At 41.5% G+C, this 20,631-nt stretch overlaps 2 protein-coding genes across 4 annotated transcripts; both read right to left on the bottom strand.

Annotated features, from left to right (window-relative positions):
- Positions 1–394: 394 nt before the first annotated feature.
- Positions 395–3,842, bottom strand: LOC101170353 (rho-related GTP-binding protein RhoG). 2 transcript variants are annotated; one of them, XM_004073356.4, is made up of 2 exons: positions 3,726–3,842; positions 395–3,099 (listed from the first exon to the last, which is right to left on the bottom strand). In XM_004073356.4, the coding sequence occupies exon 2, from the start codon at positions 3,068–3,070 to the stop codon at positions 2,495–2,497; it is 576 nt and encodes a 191-aa protein (XP_004073404.1). In that variant the 5' UTR covers positions 3,071–3,099; positions 3,726–3,842; the 3' UTR covers positions 395–2,494. The 2 variants fall into 2 exon arrangements, with proteins under 2 accessions (XP_004073404.1, XP_004073405.1); XM_004073357.4 differs by having other exon boundaries at positions 3,671–3,772.
- A 1,899-nt stretch (positions 3,843–5,741) lies between these two features.
- LOC105354922 (formin-J) lies at positions 5,742–19,792 on the bottom strand. 2 transcript variants are annotated; one of them, XM_011480302.3, is made up of 12 exons: positions 16,575–19,792; positions 15,075–15,472; positions 14,893–14,954; positions 12,759–12,861; positions 12,557–12,642; positions 12,262–12,362; positions 11,916–11,986; positions 11,663–11,770; positions 10,287–10,357; positions 8,579–8,696; positions 8,306–8,470; positions 5,742–8,212 (listed from the first exon to the last, which is right to left on the bottom strand). In XM_011480302.3, exons 2-12 carry the CDS (start codon positions 15,405–15,407, stop codon positions 6,422–6,424), a joined length of 3,009 nt encoding a protein of 1,002 aa, XP_011478604.2. In that variant the 5' UTR covers positions 15,408–15,472; positions 16,575–19,792; the 3' UTR covers positions 5,742–6,421. The 2 variants fall into 2 exon arrangements, with proteins under 2 accessions (XP_011478604.2, XP_023815028.1); XM_023959260.1 differs by having other exon boundaries at positions 15,075–15,572.
- Positions 19,793–20,631: the final 839 nt, after the last annotated feature.

Here is a 20,631-nt window from a genome sequence, read left to right on the forward strand (position 1 = left end):
GTGGGGTTCAGCACATGTGTCATTTGTCAGGAGTCACCACACATAAAGACTAAACAAATTCTTTAGTGAGCAGCAGCGGCGGCGGGAGAGTGTCAAACTCCTGAAACTTGTTGGCATCTGCTTAGCTGAATGATGGCTCTGAACGCCAGATGGGTTAAGACCATTAACTCCAAAAGCAAAGAGGAAAGGAGATGGCAAATGACAGGCTTGGAGAAATCTGTGAGAATCCTTTTAAGCTAGAGGTTTGTGTCCATCTAGTGTTCAGTGGTGGTAACTGAAGGAAGCTTTCAGAGTCTGCTAAAGGAACTTGGTGTGGTTTCCTGAGCTGCAAACAATAGTAACCCAGAACAAACGACGTGCAGTCGATAACTTCAGCTCCCAGGCAACAAGGAAGTAGTCAAATGAACCATTTTATTTGGTATAATTTAAAATCATCTGTTAGTTCATTTATACAAATAGGCTTTTTGTTATTTATAAAACAATTACAGATTTCTACATATCAAGTTCCCAGTGTAAAAGCGTAGTACCATGCACATGGTAGCATACAGCTCCAGGAGGCTGAGAGCCCACAGGTGTGTGTTCCCCCTTCAACAGCACTGTGGGAGTGAAACCAGAACACGGCAGAAAAAGAAAAGAAAAGAAAGAGAACTTCAGGACTTTATCCATGTCATGCACATACATTCGACCCTCTGTGCACCCATCCGGAAAATCTCTCATCTTTTGGCAGCTCCTCCCCCCCTCGCTACGCCGCTTATTTATGAGACACAACCTTTGTGCTTCTGCTGCGCTTCTACAACACAGGTTTAGTCGCCACACACGGGAGTGCAGCAGAAATTACCAGGACAGACTGCTGTCATTATTGCCGGCAACTGTAGTCAGGCGCAAGAAACTGTTCATTACACACAAAAAACAACTGAAATGACGAGGCACAACCAACACTGGCCTTTTGCTTTGCTGCGAGTTGCACTTGTGCTTTGCCTTTGCTGCAAAAATGCAAAGCATGACATGTAAACCACAATCTGTGAAGAGCCGTGGGCCTGCGAGCTTTGCAAATGCACACAGACTTGCCAGGCAAGATGTCAGTTTAGCACCTGCGCTTCATACACACACACACACAAAAGGCTTTGAGCTGAGAACATTTACTGGAAGGAAATGTGTCAAAATAAGAAATTACAAAAATAGATTGGTTGGATCTGAATTCAAAATTCTTCGCGGTGCTTAAAGCACAGTGGTGAAAACCTTTGGGTTTGACACAGGAGCACTTGTGGGTCTTTGGTTTCGATAATCCACCAGACCAATGAGAGGCTTCTAACAAATTCTACACGAGTTTGTGCTTAAAAATGCTGCTTTGACGCTGCGTTCTAAACTTGAAGCAACAGTCAGCTAACCGGAAAAGTAAAGCAAAAAAAAAAAACACATATTGAAAACATACTATTGTATTAGGCACTACAAATCCATTCCGCAGAGGTCTGTGGGGACCTTAAGACAACCGACAATAGGAACATGAAGTTCTAGTTCATCATAGGTGATAATCAATGACAGCACACATACATTTTACAGATAAACTATTACAAAAAATATATTCAACTTTGGCCATTACAAGTGTAAGTTAAAACATTTCAGGATTAAAAAAAATCATTTACAGAGTAAATTCACTTTTAGACTAAATAGCCTCCTTTACTTTACCTCAAAGAGAAATTTTTAGGTGTGTTACTAATGGCACTCGGTTTGAGTCCAGAGGATGACACTAGGAGTTGTGTTACAGTCTGGTGTCACTACACTATGGGTGTGAGGAATCCTGTGCCACTTTAGAACTATTAAACAATTAGGGAAGGCCGCAAAAACCTCCAAAGAGGGCAAATGAGTGGGGCTTTTTAGACATCACTGAACACACCACCGTTGGAACCGCTGCAAGGGAATCAAAACCTGGAGCCATCACGTTGTCACAGGACCAAACGTCCTTGGAATTATTACCATCTTCCAAACCTACTTGGCAATGTTTAACTTGGCATGCTGAGGCATCCTGGTGTAAATTTGGCTTGAGAGTCATGAGATGCAATCTTGGTGAGAATATGAGGTAGTCATTGGCTCTCCACCTGAACAAAGGTAGATCTCCTCTCTCCAGTCAGACGGGGAAGCTAGCTGGGTCGGCTGTTCTGGATGTTATGGCTTTGTCGCAACAGCGAACACCATTTATTAAGGCAAAGCAGAGGAGCTATGAATGAAGAGCAGGTGTAAAATTGGAACTGTGTAAATATCAAATGTTAAAAATGCGGAAAAATCGAAGAGATATGGTTAGTTGTCCTCGTGCAAGTTGTTTTGACGACGATGGCAACGCGGTGAAGATCCTGCAGCAGACGTGTAGGGTTGAAAGGAGCTAAAAACTAACAGTGGTATGGGGCCAAGCCAATGCTTAACCTTTTCTCTTCAGCCCTCCTCTACATGAGTGGATCTTCATCCTTCTTCTCTATAGTCCACATCTGGGAAGCAGTTCTTACAAGAGCACACACTTCTTGGGATTCTTTTTCGTGGCAGGATACAAAACGGCCCTGACGGCTTCGGCAAACACCTCCCTGACGCCATCCTGCTGCAATGCAGAGCACTCCATGTACTTTACAGCTCCGATCTGCTTGGCTAGGGCATTGCCCTGCTGGTGGGTGGTAGGGGCCAGACTCTGTTCCTTTAGCTTCTTAACCGTCTCCGTATCACTTCTAAGGTCTTTCTTTGTGCCCACCAGCAGTATAGGCACATTGGGGCAGTGGTGGCACACCTCAGGGTGCCACTTGTGCCGGACATTAGCGTGGGAGGATGGGCTGCTAATGGAGAAGCAAATGATAAAAACGTTGGTCTGGGGATAGGAGAGAGTGCGCAGCCGGTCGTACTCCTCCTGCCCCGCCGTGTCCCATAGGTTGAGGCTGACGGTGCGACCGTCTACGCTCATCTGAGCGCTGTAATTGTCAAACACTGTTGGAATGTATTCTTCTGGGAAGGCATTGGTTGTGTAAGAGATGAGTAAGCAGGTTTTACCAACTGCCCCGTCACCCACAACCACACACTTAATGGTCTGCATCCTGCCAACGACCACTAGGGCTGCAGCACCTAAACAAAACGGGAGGAGGTGGATACAATATAAGTAGTGGAAACAAAAATAACAGACCAAATACCAAGACTTCTAGAAAATGATATAAATTGTGGCATTTCTCGGTGAGACAAGTTTACTTTTTAAGAATGTAAAATACCAATTTTTACATTCGTACCAACATTTAGAACATATGTGCTAATTAAAGTGAGTTAGCGTCAAAGTTAGCTGCCGCAACGTAAGTCCTAGCTAATCGGCGGACCGCTATTTACCCCTACGATGCTACCCTCACTCACTGTTCAAGAATTGCCACTTAAAAAGTTAATTATAGTCAGCTGCTAAATAAACAAAAATATGAGGCTAAATGAAATCTATGCTTGCGTTAAATGATTCAAGTTAAACAGAAAATAACTAGGTGTTCCTCCCGTGACTAGCATTAAGCTAAGGAACTAGCGGTTTCGTTGCCTGACGCTAGCTAATTAGCAAACAAGTTGAAAATGAATTTACGAAGCGCAAACTTAACAGAACTTGTTCCGGCTCAATACCACAAGGCCGATTATGCAAAAAAATATGATTTATCAATATAAATACCTTAAATGTAAAACTCTTTCAGTAACACCAATATCTGAAGGACTTTGTGACTTACCGCCACTTAGCTTTCGTTCTTTTTTTGCCTTGTATTTTCAGTCATAGCCGCATCCGGGGAGCTGTCCGTGACGTCAAACAAGCGAGCGGGAGTCCCTCAGTGTGGGAAATGTAGTTTTTAACGTGTGCTTTTTTATCTTGACACTAGAGGGCGTACTGGAGTTGTTCTGCCTCCACCATCAGATTTTATTTATTCGTCTGTTTGGTTATCTTCTAGTCATGATTTTTTGTCTGATTTTATTTTTTTATTTTTTGACGGTGTAGAAGAATCACGTAACAGCAATAGACTGCGTAAAAACAATCTGGCGTGAATCAAAGACTCACTCCAATGAAAATCAATGAAAAACCTGCATAATCGTATTTAAAAGATCACTGGGAATGCTTTCACAACAGACCAAAAGATGATTGGAGTGGGGCTTTAGGCTTCTAAGATGTTATGTAAACTATAGCAATTATTTTTTCAGGATTATTTGGTACATACAGAGTTAAATAATGTTTTTTTTTTCTATACATGATTTATTATGAACAGAAATGAAAATCTACCATCAATTTTACAGTCACAAACAGCTTTAGGTGCATTTTTTTTTGTTAATTCTTCACTTTCAATGTGTGACTTTTATTTTAATTTAACGGTCTTATGTGCGACTTTTTTTACTTTTACCAGTTTTTGATTCTTACATGTCTTGATTTATACAATCCCAATCTAAGGTCAAGCCAATACCAACATAATTTGATTTAAAAAAGTGAACTATTATCAATTTATTTTGCCTTAAAATATTATTTTCCTTAAAACCAACAAAAATCCGAATGAACAAATTGAGTGGACCAAAACAATATTCTATGTTACAGCTGTGGTATATGTGGCCTTTCTGCTTAGAGTTTAGAGACATGTATGTAGTTCTGCTTTCCCCTCAACAGTCATCTAAATCAGGTCTGCAACCTTTAACTCTAAAAGAGGTGTTTGTGTCTTAACAGTTTCTTACCAACCAAAACCCTTCTAGTGCCACAAAATCCCACTTCACTGTTTAGAAAATTACAATTCATTTTTAATGGCTATTTTTTTTATAAAATGTGGCTATTACACATTTACAACTATTGAATTATAACTTTGTTTTAATTTTCTATACATAATAAGTTTAATTTATATTACTTTTGACAGCAGCACATGAAGGGTCCTTCCTAAATAAAACACACTTTATGTCAAATAAGATCCTCTTGCTGCAGCAGATTTACTTGAATTAAAAGTGCAAGAAAACCAAGTCAAACATGACATTTTCTATCATTATGACTTACGGCATCATCCTTTTTTAACATGACATTATCAGTGTTTAATCCCTTTTCTAAATCTATACAAGTAAATGCAGTTATATACTTTAAAGACTTCATCTCTGAACTTTAACTAGATCCAAATGGTCTTAAATGTTCTTACATACACAAATGAACAAAGCAAGAGTAAACATTATTTTTGGACCTCAATCTGCAACTATTATGTCTTTCAAGATCAAATGTTTCTTATCCACCATAACACAACTTTTCAAAGCCACTCTACAAAAATGTCTTTGTCCGACGCCATTGGCAATCTGTTGATGATGTCACCTTTATACACTTCAGTAGGTTAAAAGGACACGACTGACCAACAACTGGAGACACAAGAACACAAAGAGGCACCAGTTTATTGCCTTTCCCAAGGGGTCTTGGCGTCACTGTGGTCTATAAAGAGAGGTTTCCCACTGGGACCTTACACCCACAGTCGCCCTCCACCCCATCGATTCTGCCAACAGATTCCCCAGGACGTCTGCAGCATTCCCATGGCAACAGCTGTTGACAGGATCGGGGTGACTGTGTCAAGAGATGTGAAAGCAGAGTTTGGCAGGAGTAAAACAGGAGTGCTAAAAGTAGGCAGGACTGGAGACATTGAGCTTTCAATGTTGTTGTAAGCAATTTTTTGGCATGAAACAAAAACAAATATATATACATAAATATGGTTATTTTATGTATAAAGAAATCAAAGTGACACTTCTTTTCCCAACTTTATTCTTCCTGTCTTATTTACAAAAGCTCCACATGATACAGTGAAATCATATTATTCAATAAAGTTAAAAGATGTTCATAAAAAAACAAAGTTTGTAAAAAGTCAACAATGGCCGTCATTCTAAGGCCACTTTCTCAGTTTTTAAAGTGCTTCATTGAGATGAGGCCTTTCCCTCAAGAGAACAAAGACTTAAATAATGTACCGCGTTTCATTTGACAACACTGATCGCTCCAGGGAAAGGCCACAGTGTTTGCAATATTTGAGATACTTCCTAAAAGACTTTTCTTCCAGACTAAACAGGTTTTCAAGAGTGGTAGAATTTAAAAGTCGTGAAGTAAGCATTTTAGCTCATCTACATTTCAACTTTTCCAGTGAGAGATCTTTTGCTGCCCTGTTGCCTGCAAAAGGACAGAAACAAGTGGGGGGGGGGGGGGGGGGGGGAGAGGTAGAGTGTATAGGATTCCACTACATTGTAAAACATAAGGCTGATGTTAATTACTCCCAGTGATTTCAGTGCAGCTTTTCGTAAGATATGTAAAAACCTCAAGTACTCAAAACTACAAAAAAAACAAAAAACGGTTCACTTAAGCAGAGATGAGGCCTGTAGAAAACTGCTAATCCATTTAAGCAGAAATCTTTGCAAACTTCACCAGGAAGAATTTTTATCACCTCCACAGGGGCTGAGCAGCAGCAGGTCGAGACATTTTAGGACCGGGTATCCCTGTAGTTGTTGGGTTCTTGGAGCCAGTAGGAGACACGCTTGTCGATTTGCTGGTTTTATTGCGGGCAGCTGAAATGACGGTCGTTCGTATGGTCTTCGCCGAGGTTGAGGAAGGACTGTTGAGCGTACGAGGCTGGGAGGAAATTCGGGTCTCTGTCTTGGGAGCAAGACGTTTAGACACTCGCACAGGAGCGCCTCTAACGAACGCGGGCTGGCTGCTAGGAGGTTGCTGGTCTGACACAGCTCTGTCTGAAGCCTTTTGGTTCAGAGGGGGTCTGCTGGGAGTCTGTGATTCATTTCCTGCTCTCTCTCGTGTGCTGCTACTTCTTCTCGCCTCTGCCTGAAGGAGAGTTGGCCGAGCTGTGGGGGGTGATCGCACCGACGTGCTGCGTTGAATTGACAGCCTTGTAGAGGGCTCGGTTTTGGAGCGCAGAGTGGGAAAGGCCGAGCCATTGGAAGAGGCTGTGCGTGGCACAAGACCTCTCTTAACCCCTATTCCACTGCGGAAAGAGATCTTCATGCTTCTGGTCTCCTCCTTTGACGCTTGTGAGCCTGGCGTGGTGCCTTCTCTGAGGTCAACCTCCCTCTCCTTCTTCCACTTGGAGCAGAGGCTTGGTGTGGGGCGTGGGAGAGGAGAGGTCGGGGGTGACATCGCTTCATAGGATCGGAGGCCTTTCACCAAAGCGTGGCACTCCAGTGTTTCACCGACACGCGAGTAAGACTTTGTCATCTCCTTCTCAGCCTGTGATGAGTCCAAAGCCTTCTCTGGCTGTGGCTGACTGAAATCAGGAAGACTGGGGGGCATCCAGTTCTCCTCCACTGGTGTAAAACCCACTTCTGTAGTTAAAGCTGCATCAGGAACATTTGCTCGAACATCTGTTTTCTGTGGTTGAGTATGTACTTCTTCTAGAGATGACTGTGGTTTGGGATCGTCTCTCAGATGCTTCAAAGTCTCGTTGTCACTTTGTGATGGCATTTCACCTGCTTGACTTGACTGCTGCACAGCATTGCTGACACAAGAAGCTTCGCTTTCACCCTCAACAGGAAAATTTGTGTCCGTTTCAAATCTTTGCTTGTAAGCAGAGGCCTGATTTTTAACACACAGGGGTGGTAAGTTCGTGTTTAAAACAGAAGAGTGTGTGCTGGAATTGTTCAAAGCAGAAAAGTTTTGATCTTTCTCAGGTCCCATTGTCTTATGTTGGCCTTCCAGCACATAAGAAATGCTCTCATGCCCATGCGGCTTCACAGTGAAGCCACCTTTGTGTTTGGGAGGACTAAATGTTACTACGTGAGGTTGATTCGTTTCTCTGCTCTCCTTTTCCACAACAGGATCTGCTTCGACGCTGGAGCAGGTGCCGTCGGTCTCTGGCGAGCTGCAGAGTATAGCGCTGGTCTCGTGGTCCGAGGAGCTGTTGGAGTGATAGCTGCTCGAAGACGGGCTGCTCCCCAACACAGCGAAGCTCTTGAGCATCGCTGAATTGTGGAGGTGGCTTTGGAGGTGGTGTGCGTATCTGCGGGAATCTGAACTTCTAAGACTTCGCCGACTCCAAGAGTAGCTCAGATTCTTTTCAAGGAGTTTCTCCAGCTCGTCTTGGTTCTCCTGGAGAGGGGGATCTCTGGCAAGACTCAGGCTAAGGTCGAGTCCTGTACACACAGCCAGAGAACGGCGCTTTTCCAACATCTCTCGCTGACGTTCCAGACGTTTCTGCTCTTTCAGCTCCCGTTCTTCATTTTCCTGTTAAGCATAATAAAAAATCAGGATAAAGGGTAATTTTGTACTGAATTTTCTTTACCAAATATAATTTCAGTATAGAAACCAGAATCTGACCTTGACAGCTCTTTGGAAACGATGACAAAACAAATGGAAGACTTTGCAGGTCTCCTCTAGTTTGAAAGTGCTGTCGTCCTCACAGAAGAACTCCACCAGAGCTTGACTTGACATCCTCATACCTTCTATCTCATCGTCTGCCTCCCTCAGACGCTCCTCTGCCATCTAAACAGAAAAAGTTAAGGTGTAATTTACCCCTCATGAATCTTGGTGAAATACTGCATGTCAGTGCTTTTGTTCACAGGATAAAACATCAAACACCAGGATTGATACCTCCAGAAAAGACTGGGTCTGCTGCAGAATTTCCACCTCAGTTTGTACATTTTCCTTGAGAGTGGCCACCCTGCTCTTTAACTTCGATAAGTCGTCCAGCACACCTTCCTCACTTAACCTGTAGACATACACAGTAGACATGTTTCTGAAGCAGATGTGAAATCAACGGAATCGAAGGCTGATCCATAGTGTTAAAAATCCACTCAGATGCAAATTGTGTTTTTGCTGTTTTCAACATGTTTTTTAGGCCTTTTTCAGATGATGGTGAACGTATAGAAAGCTTAATATTGCATCTCTGAGTATTTTTTTATTCAAATTGTTGTGAACTACGAACAGATAAAATAATGTCGTGGGAAAAAGCTTGGGACAAGCCACAAGCTCCCTGCTCCACTCCATTCTGATACACCCACTTGTACATCTTTATTTTCCTTGTCTGAGCTAGCATCTGACTCAAAGCTTTACCCAAGATAGCTCTGATATTGCTTGCCATTTTTTTCATACAGTGTAATATGGGGTATAACAATTAATTGATTAATCATTTTATATTTCTATGATCCAGCCAGATCAATCTATTTGAGGCAAGTTTTTAATAAAATTGAAACAAATCAACCTATATCACTATAAAATCATTTCAAAATGAAATAAATCAATTTTGGAAATACCATTTAGATTGAGGCATGGTAGGTTTATTTTACTGCAACATAAAAATGATTAAGTGTCATCGCAGCGATCAACACACATGTGATGACAGAAAGAAATGATCAAGCCATCATTCTAGTCCAGTGTGAGGAAACACTGACTTTTGCAAAGACATGTCACCATACAGTGTTCTAATAATGTTCTATTGTTCTTTTGGTTGTATTATTTTTATGTAGAAAACCACAAAAACCTTACGAAACTAAAACGTAAAAGCGAATTGCCATTAATTCTTGTTTACTTGTTTGTTTGTAAACATATTTTATTTACAGTTGATTAACTTGCAAGAAATACAAGGAATCTGGAAAACTTCACCTGCACTGTTCAGTACCAGGTGTTTATCTCTGGGTCTGACTGGTTGATTTTTGGCTAAAGATGTCCTGGACCGAGTTATGTAGCAGATTATGTCCTGAACTAAGAATCGGACCGTCACCCACAAATTATGATATTAATCAAATCTTTGTTACAAAGAATCGTTACACCTCCAACCGGTAATGTTAGGTTGGGTGTGAGGGGCTGTAAGCTTGCAGGAGAGAATGTCAACAGATGGATGATGGGAAGTGGAAACGGGTTTACTTTTCACCAACAGACCCGCCCAAATCTCAGTGGTGAATTTCCAATGAACTAATGACATTCTACAGAAACTATGTCCTAAACACCACACCGTTTTTAAAATTTTGGCTAAAAACAGGATCTCTGCAATTAAAAGATCACTGGGAACAGATTAAAAAAAAAGATCACTGGGAACAGATTAAAAAAAAAGATTAGACTGGGACTTTCAGGGATTCTTGTCAAACTATAGTTACATGGGTTAGATAGAGACATAGCCATAAGAAAAGCAACCATTACTACAACAAAAAAAAGAGAAAAAAAACTCCAGCAGTGCAATTAGCGTGGTATTAAGACCCACATAGCAAATTCTCTTTCTATTTTTGATACATTTTCAGGGATTATTGTGGTTTTTCCAATGGAATTTGTTTTTGCACGGCGGAATCATTGGGAAGGGACTGACCTGGACGCAGAGCCGACATGTCCTAGTTGGCTGGGAAATGAAAGTAAACTCTGGTCTTTTTTCACAGCTTCCTGTGGAGACAAAACAATTGGTTATCAGACCATTGTCTCCAAAGAATCAAGCAACACATCATTTGGCAAATGTGACACCATAAAAAAAACAATTTCTGCACACAAAAACTTCTATTAATTTGCCCCAAATATCTTAAGATGGCTGTGTAACAACATTTTTATAGATAAGATCACTGACAGCATTTCAATGATGTAGAGTTTAGGTGTAAAATGTAAGCCTGTAAATTTAAAAATATCTAACGTAAAATGCTTAAAGCCAACTTTTATGACAATCAGCAGCTGCTTGAGTCCATTAATATTTAATTGAATTTTCTGTCACCTTATATGGCCATAAAGTTTAGTTTCAAGTTCTTTAAGGCTACATTCAAACTTGATTACTTCACTTTAATAAAACGAACTGGCTAGAAAAGAAATCAAAATGTACACATCAAACAAGTAGATCAAATTCCAAAAGTAGGTCCATTTCGGCAAAAATCATCAAGCTTAAAGCCCCAACATCCATCCCTTTAGCCTGATTTACAGTATTGCTAAAAAAAAAAGTTTGTGAGTTCTGTCAATAACACGTTACAGTCAGTGTGACACCTTGTTCTCTTTGTGCATGCAAACAACAAAAAATGCCACCATGAACCTCAAAACAGCTCAATCCAAAACTTCTCTATTCTTTATAATTACAAAAAACAAATAAACCACAACTTTAAAGACTTTGCTATACACATCCACATCCATCCATCTTCTGAACTCTGATCTCAGGTTATCTCTAGGATCACGATGTTGCTGGAGCCTATCCCTGCCACTGCTGTACAAAGGCTTGTTACACGTCGTATTACTATATTATTGTCCTATTCGGAAAAACATTTTAGAGGCAAGAAAATCTGTTAATTGTCAGATTAAGTGTACAAATAATTGATGGTATGCTTTTTTAAAAATACAGTGGTTCTGCGCTAAATTCCTTTCGCGGCTTGCTGTTTCGCTTTTTTTTTCAGCGCAAATTTTTTTAACAGCGGACTGTGTTCTGCCTCCCGATTGGCTGTTGACCTTGCCAGTATTTCTCCTCCGTGCCTGGTCTCCGTACAGAATGCACTCAGCCTGCCAGAGTTACAAAAATTTTTGTTTTCATTCTGTAATGCTTGGCTTCTACGAAGGTTTAAACTTTTAGTTAAAATTAGAGAAAAGTGTGAAAATGTTCATGTCTGTCTGAGAAAAGAGTATAAAGTGTGTATTGAGAGCTCAAGTCACGGGTTATTTATAGACTGTATCCCCCGCAATTGACGAGGGAACACTATACACCTAAACTTAAGATCTTACCATGGCAACAAAATGCAGCAAATTCATGCCTGGCTTGTTGGCTTTGGTGTCAGCCAGTTTGAGAAGCGATGAAATTCGAAAACCAGCAGCGTTCCCAGCGTATCCACCCTGAGAAACCAAACACACAAGACAGCCTCAAACAATGAATCTCCATTTAAAAGCAAAGCAAAAGTCACAGAAACAAAACATCAATTTTGAGTGAAGTGACCCCCTTTTAAGACTGAGAATAAAAGAGTTAACTTATAAAACTCACAGCATTCATATAATTCCCGGCTTTCAGCACCAAACGGAGGATGGAGTGTAATTCGGGACAGCTCAGTAGTTCTAAAGTAACAAAAACAGCATGAATGTGGATTTTTAAATGCCTTAACCATTTGTCTGCCATGCAGCTGACACTTAAAGTGAGTCAGAAACTTAAAAGAAAGAAACACTTTTCTCTTAAATCATTAAATTATTCTAAAAATGCAAAAATCTTATCTCTGTTTCATCCAAAAGCCTGACATCACCAAGCAAAGCCAAGCACAAGCCTTTTAGCAGGTCAATGCAGCCTCTGATCTTTATGGTGGTGGAGTACAAACAACTCCCCGCTGTTACTTTACCTCTCGCCGCCTCCCTGAGACATCTGGCTGCCACACACAGAGAGGTCACAGCTGGGTCAAACTCCTGCCGCAGGATCATGGCGTCGAGACGAAGCCGAAAACTGGTGAGAGAGGCAGATGGATTGAATAACAGGGAGATTTGAGCGATGACAGCGACTAAAAAGGTCTCGCCATTCGTTATACAAACACACTGTCACACAAAGGAAGGGTGCTGGTGCAGCGAGGAGGGAAAGAAAAGGTAAGAGAAAGTAAAAAACAAGCTAATGTGATATTTTTGCCATTTCATCTAGCTTACCTTGGTACCTCAACTAACAGCAGCATGAAAAGATCTGGCTCTCCGAGGAAGCTCCGTTCCCCACAGAACCTCCTCAGCCGAGACTCCTAAGAAAGAGTAGATGATAATCATCCAACTCAAAAACAGAAAATGACGAAGAAAAACTGCAGGGTGAGACGTAGGATGAGCTTCTTGTTTGATTCCAGCTAATAAAGACCTTTACCTCCTCACTGTCAGGCAGCAGCTTGCAGAGCTCGGTAAGCTTCTCAGCTCCGTAGTGGTCTCCAGAACCCTGCTTGATGTCTTTAACTATCTCTTTAGCAGGCCTGCACACAGACAAGTTTTGGTAGAACATGGGTTAGCCATGTCAGGGTGAGGTTTTGCACCCACAAAAAAAAAAAAAAGCTAACAGTCAGGCTCAGTTATGTAGCAGATTATCAAGTTCATACCACCACAACATGTCAAATAAGGAATTGTCCGATAGTTTGGCTCTAGCATTAAAAGTGATCAAACTACAGACGTCCTTTGAAGCAATCTGAAGGACTCTGTTTGGATCACATAAGAAACTGAGCAGACTGGCTTTTTAACCTTTGGCTTTATTTCACCTGAGTGACACACATTCTTAGATTCTGCTTTTTGTCTATTATACCCTGCTCATCATCCAACGGCCCATAACAGGTGACTGCTTATTACAGTCTGAAGCTTTTCTTCTCCAACAATCTCCCATCATTAACAGCTCAACAATCCCATCATTATCTTATCATTTGACACCCGATGGAATGACATCAAGTCGCACACGAACTAATGATTTTCTGCAGAACTGTCTTTCATAACACAAACATTGCTAATTGCCCAACCAAATCTACTGAAAACGAAACAAAGAGAGGCTTATGAGGACTGCAACATGACGTAACTTAAGTCTCAATTCAGACAATGGCAACGCAGAACTGGATTTGGTTTAAACTACACCCATTAAAAAAAAAAAAACGGTAGATGTGTGTGGGGTTTTCTTTTCAGGGCAGAGCACAAACAAGTGTCAAAGAAAACAAACGCTTGTGTACAGAAGGGGATTTTTTTTATACAAAAGCTCTCCCTGCATGTCTCAACAACTCTAGTTTAGAGAAGAAACGACCTTCAGTTTGACAGCATCACTGAGGCGTAACGATAAGTAGCCACTTGAGATCTCAAAACTTCACAAATTTTCAAGCAAATATTCAATGACTTTCTTTTAAGTTAAAAAAAAAAGTCACAACCTCTAAAAGTTGGTGGAATGTTTATCTTGAACCCCACAAGCAAAATGAACTTTTAGCGATAGTTAAATGTGACCAGTTGAGTGTCTCTTGACACAGTGTTGCTTTACATGGTTAAAGTAGCATCAACAGGTGTCAACACACCACTGGAGCCACGTCCTCAGCACCCTTGTTTAAAATTTAACACAGCTGCTCAGAAGCCTCCCTCACAATGCAACACCACCCCCTTCTATCAAGAGTTGTGGTGTCGGAGGCGCCAAAATGTGATCAACTTAACACAAGGGGGATCAAAAAGATGGTTAAAAACAGATGAAAGTGACTAATTGAAAACCATAGACTGAGGACTAATTAACTGAAACAAAAACAGCTGAAAATGAACAGTGAAAGAAAAACTAAATCTGATGGCGCAACTTGAACACAAGACAAGATGGCTTAAAGCAATTAGAGAAAACTAAACAAAAATGGCACCGATCTGCACATTCTCCATGTGGGGCTATGGAAAAATAGCTGCATTCCTTAACAAAAATGTCTGAACCACGGAAGTCAGGACATAATACGCACAAACAAAACAAACATGGATGAGGGCACAGAATGCAGCCAAGTAGATTTTTTATTTACTTAGTGAAATTCATGAGCATGTCTGTGGATTTGTTACAAAACTCAAATTATACCATGTATACCAGGAACCTGCTGATAAAACAGGTGAGTCTGCATCTGTCAGTAAGAGAATTAAAAATCAGCCAATACTGAGTGGAAAGTGTGGTTGTGGGAATATTACTCAACAATAGTAGGACGCCACCCGATCCTGAACATGCTAAGGCTGGGTTACAAGTAAGAGGTTTAGTTTACAATGTATGAGCTTTAAGAAGTAGTGCAAGAATAAAATCTGGTTTAAGATTATAGGATCCTTAAACAGCATCATATGGCTTCTTTAGGTCAATAAAGAGTCTAAATGTGGAAAATAATAGATATTAATAATAGATTCAATCAAGGCCTTATAAAAAATGTTAATTAACCGGATGACATCAGCCCATTTTAAGTATAATACAATTAAAAGAAAATCATGTCAAAACTAGTGTTTAACTTAAAAAGGAAAGAGAAACTTACATTTTGAACTGCCGTAGAAAAATTCCGATGTTCATACTGCGTTTGGAGTCCAACAGAGAAATCTGTAAATAGGAGAAATTTAAAAGAAGATTTTAAAAAAATTTAAATTTAAAAAAATTGAATTAAAAAAAAAGTCTGACATGAAAAAAGAAAATGAAGACTGTGGTTTGTGTGGGAATAACCTGCATAGGAGGGTCCTGTGGGGACCTACAGCGCATCATCGCTGATCGCCGCCTCAGGGTGCTGGTTCTGTCCCTTGGCTTGCTCTCCTTCTGACCGAAAAGTTCATCCAGAGAGCTGAGGTCTATAAGGAACTCATCTTCGCCAGGGACTGCCCCATTCCACACGCTCTTCCTCCCCTCCACCTTCTCCTTAGGGATGCGCTCCCAGTTTAGCTTCTTCAGCCGACTTCGAGCGCTGTCCACCCGGCTCAGAGATGCAGGAGGGGGTGGGGGAGGAGGGGGCGGTGGGGGTGGGGGTGGAGGAGGGGCGACTAGCACCTGATGTGAATCCATGGTGGTCACTTGAGCAGCGTCAGGACCAGCTGCGTGCTCAGGCTGCTGAGGTCCATGTAGATCTCCTGATGGTTGCAGACAGTTGGGTGAGGCACGGGGGAGGTCTAGTAGTGGTTTTACAGATTACAGAGCTCCGGTAAAGTTTCCAGTATTCCCCCCTACTGTCTATATGACAAAACCAAAACAAAATCTTATCAGGGATATTTTAGTCCGGGAAATTATGTGCCAGAGTTTTGCCAGAGCATGCCAAGCGGTGGGGCAGATGACTCAGCTAGCCTCGCTTCTGATTTAAAGGAACTCTTCAGCAAACAAAGTGCATCTGGATGAAAAATCTAACCTATGATTCAAAGTTCAGTGCATTTCTGATTAGTCCTCCCTGCATGTGGGCTGTTTGGACAGCTTGTCTCATCCTGTTCGGTTTCACCTCAGTGCATGAGCACAAACTTCCGCCAGGTTTTTGTCCTTCTAATTACAAAATATTTAGCCCACATGCAAGGTAAGATGCATAGTTAACCACAAAGCAGAGGAATTAAGGGTCTGAAGCCTATTAAATCATGACTTTGAATATATCTTCCACTTCATGGCATGTAAACAACTGAAAGGTGGCTGAACACACTTGCAGTAGCAAGTTTAAAGCAGGCTTAGAACTCGGATTGGTGATGATTCAGAGGTTTTAAGAGTCTGCTTAATTATGACATTGCTTTGGTGGAAACAACAACAAAAAAGTGGGGAGTCATCTTTTGCTCTCGAGCGTTGTCTGCATGAATCACTGCGTAAAGAGAAAACTGCAGAGCCGCGGGAGCGCGCTGCGCTAAGCAACGCGCACGTCAGCCTCCATCATCTCGCGCAAAAGTATTAAAAATGCGTCTTGGCATGCAAATTTGCTCAAGAGTTCATCAATAGTTCGAGAAGTTACGAGAAAACAAATAAAACATTTCAAGGTGTTCCCTCAGAATTGATAAGACCTAGTGTTGTATTTTGTAGTTTATCTTTTGTCTTTTTTACATCCTTACTGTTTTAAAGTAGAATGCATAGAACTGTCGACTTAAACAAGTAGAAACTGTTTCTTTAAAATTAAAAACAACCAACATTAAACGAATAAATAAAAAACAAATCAAATAATTTTCGTTTCTTTGAGTCAAACTCCAGTTCAGTTTCTAAACTTACCAGTTCTCTGTTAGTCCAAAGATCTGACTCCAAATGCAGGTATCAATTTAAACTTGTTTTCTGTTTATGTCTTCTTTATTCCGGCAGACCGTGGCGCTTCATTCGCCGGAGTCCCTGGTCCCACTTCAGTCGGACCTCAGGGAAACTTCCACACTCTTCCCCGTGAACGCGCAGGCGCGCCTCCGGTGCTGTATCCTCCCAGTTTTCCCATGGGCGGATAGAAGTCTGTCAGGTGAGACTCCTCGATCTCGGGTCATTTTCAAGTAGGTTGAACACTTTGAAGTATGAGATTGATGACGACAGAAAAAAAAGTCAACAATCATGACTTTTTTTTTTTATTTACTTGTTGTTAGTTTTTTTTTCCTGAAGATTTGTCATTTTCCTTTTTTAATTCCAGATTAGACTTTAAAATGTTTTGATGAGATGCTATGAAAGTGTAATATGTCCCTATTTTAGGCTGAATCCTTATAATGGGTCTTCTGATCTGTTAGTGTAGAAGGTGTGCTTTGAGGAGAAGGCTGTGGAGAACCTGAGATGGAGAGCAGATGGTTTATTAGACGTGGGAAATGATGTCTGGATCTCCTCCCTGGTCTAACAAAGATGCACAGGGTGAAAACCAAGAGGCTAGAAGTCCCTCTAAAGTGCTGAAATCCCCCATGACCTGGGACGCAGACCAATAACAACGACCTTTCATCTAAGGTGCTGGAGCGGTCCTGGCACTTGTCACCTGGTCCGACTCAGGTAGCCTCTTTCACAGGACGCGCTGACTGACGGTCATCATCACTTATGGGGCCCCGGTAATTAGCAGGTTATGACCCTTTAGATTAAGGTTTTATTGTGTTTGAACTGCAAGGCATGTTATATTTCTCTGTGCCAAAATAAACCTCTCTCAGGAAACTTCACTTTCTATTCAGTCTCTCACTTAGATTACAGAGCTTTTCTCAGAATACTAGGAAATGCCTCCACTGAGAGACAGCAAGCTTTATAGTCCACATAGAGAGCCTCAGCAATGCTGTACAAATTCACATTTTATCCAATTATTTATCCAGCTTTGATTTTGTAACAGAGATTAAGGAATTATTAGGAGTTCTGTTACAAGAGGGCAAAAACATTCCACTGTACGCATTTACACATCTTTGTGAAAGAAAAAAAACAGGTTGTTGTTTCTTTAAAAAGAGGAAAGTAAAGCAAAACACATGAGATGGCAGTACCAAGTACTACATGACTCACCCCAGAGTTCAGGGAGGCGGTGGCAGCAAGCATTAGCCCTGCAACGTCTTTGCTTCTTAATCTCACTTTGAAGTCCCAGTGGGGTTACACAAAAGTGAAAACAGGTTAAAGGTTTGCTTAAATGTTAGATTAACCCCTTTTCAATCATCAAAAGATGATTCGAAAGTGATACCAATTTCAAAAGTTTAGTCTGCTTTTCTTGGTGCTGCAGAATTTAATCCGGAAACAAACAAATTAATACGTAAGATTATTTTGCCCAGATGCAGGGCGAAAAAGACACTGTAAAACTATCACATGCACAACTATTGATATTCCTGAATCATGATTTTCATGTTGGTCTGGTGGAGTATGTTGGTCAGTGTGGCTTTGACTCAGTTTGGGGGATAAACACACGGATAGACGTATCTGTATGTGTGAAACGGCACACACATGAACACAAACCTGGCTCTTCTGATTCCAGACTGGGATAGCAGGTCTGGGGAGGTATTTCCAAATCGAGTCCAGCTTCCTCAGATCTTTCCTACTTTCACAGCCTCACTTGGATAATGTGCGGGTGCCCAGATATACCGACAGGGATCTCTGGCTTTGGTTAAACCGCCTGATAAGGATTGGCAACAAAACAAAAGGTAACACAGACATTCCCTTTAATTTGCCTACTAGCAAACAATAACATCTGGGTACTCCACTTTAAATTGAAAGTAAAATACACTGAGTTAGAACAAGGTTCGGATTCGCACAGTTTTACCTCACACAGCATCGTGGGAGAGCGAGTAGTCAGCAAATAAAGGGGAAGAGCTGAGAGGATACACGTGGAAGCAATCACTCGTAAAAATGTTCATCTTCATGTTAAAGCAGCCACATCAGTCTCAACATTTATAGACTGTATGTACTGGTTTTTAAAGAATTTCTACTAAGCTTGACTTGATCACATGACCGACCTCTGTCGTCCTCATGAACCTCGAACACACGATTTGGTTGCTTTGTTCACCAAGTTATCTTTGATCACAGCACATGTGCCTGTGGATGGATTTGCACCGTCAGGTAGCATTTCCTCGGTTGGACAGAGGGGACACGGCCTTGCATATTCTGTTTGTGCGTTTTTATTTAACACAGCAGGTTGGGAGAGAGGCTGAAGAGCTGGTGGTCGATTGTCCTTAGAGGGGGCTGGGTCATCTCTGTTAGTCTTTACGCATCTGGCCACTAAAGACTCTTCCGACTCCAATTAGGATTTCCTGACTCAATAAAGAGGGTCATTGGCCTGCAAAAACACTGCAGTGAGACTCCCCCACCCACTGTTACCCTCTTACAACCGCTGCTAGACCTACAGTCGCACTCTACTAAAGGTTTACAACCCCACAGTGACGTGGATAGACGGGGGCTAATCAAACGTGTTCTCTTTTTTCTTTTATTTACGGTCGAGATGTGAGGATTTTCCATCAACTTGTTTTTTTTAGTAGTCTGCATTGGAAAGGAAAATTCTCTTTAACTTGTTGACCCGCTAAAGTCTTTAAGCCAAAGCGTAGTTTTAAACACAAAGCCGGGCTGTGTCGATAGGGGGTCCTGGGCCGCTGCCTGTGTGGCAAGAGTGATCACACGGTTAATATTCAAAGGCCAGAGTTTGTCGTAAAGAAGCCACTAAATGGAGATTGACAAAGCACATCATTTAAACAAAGGCTTCTGCTTAAGTGGGTTGAGTACGTAGCATGAAAAGCATAGAGCGAATTGGGTTTGCTGGGGTGGCCGTGGACAGAGTCTGTTGAGAAAACAGTGCCTCCACTTCCTCACCCTCATATTAAATCCAAACTAAGACAATCTCAGAATTTAATAAAGTTTTTAACTTGAAGACTCACAACTAAGACAGGGAAATTTGTAAATAATCTAGACTAGAAAACGGTGGTTTAGGGACATTCATAGTTTTAAATGGAATACTTTTGCAGCCTCTTTCATGCCCTACATCTGAAAAACAATGGTACGGATTTAATTTTAAAAGCAGACTTTTAATTACAAAAGTAGGGATTTAAGCTTTGGTGACTTCCAGGTGATTGTAACATCTACGTGCATCCCGTTGAGTGAAGCAGATTCCCCCATGCATCGCTGCACACACACTCACCATATACAAATACACATCGTCAATTACTTCAACCAACTAAACCTAATTATTCCACCCCTGCTTCTCCGTGCCAAGTGGTGATGTCACCTACAGAGAGACAGTGGGGTTTTTGGCTCCGAGCCTGAGGGCGGCCCTGCTGACAAAAAGAGAGGAGAAGCAGAGAGAAGAATGAAGTTTAATGGAGATTAGGAGTTGAAGGAAAAATCTGGGGAGACCCCCAAGAGTTCTGGGCAGCCCTTGCCGCAGCATAGATTAACAAACTTGCTCCGCTGCTGAACCTGCAGTACCCTGGCTTTTACTTTTTACTCATTTTCCTTAATGTGTTTAATGAACAGGTTTAGGGGTGAAAAGAAAACACAAATGAGACCAGTGGATCACCCTTGTGACTCTCATCCCATCATTTCCACACTGGAAATCTGCAATGCTTATTCATCCTTACCAAGTTGTTGCATAACAATGCATCTCGCCTTGTCCAGCACCACCATCAAGACACCCTTGGGCCCCAGCAGTCTGGAGCCAAGGTCCTCTTGTTTTATTGGGGTGCCATTTGAGGCTACAGCTAGTGGGAGTTGCTGGACATTTGGGGCACACGTCATAACTGAAGGGGAAAATTAATGAGCCCAGGGAAAATGTGTGATTTCCCAATGAAACTTTTGCATCATCATGGGAAATGCTTTCCAATTAACCCTCATGAGCAATCGGGATGACAGTAAACAA

The sequence above is a fragment of the Oryzias latipes genome, chromosome 10 (assembly GCF_002234675.1).
Source record: "Oryzias latipes chromosome 10, ASM223467v1".
Taxonomy (NCBI): Eukaryota; Metazoa; Chordata; class Actinopteri; order Beloniformes; family Adrianichthyidae; genus Oryzias; species Oryzias latipes.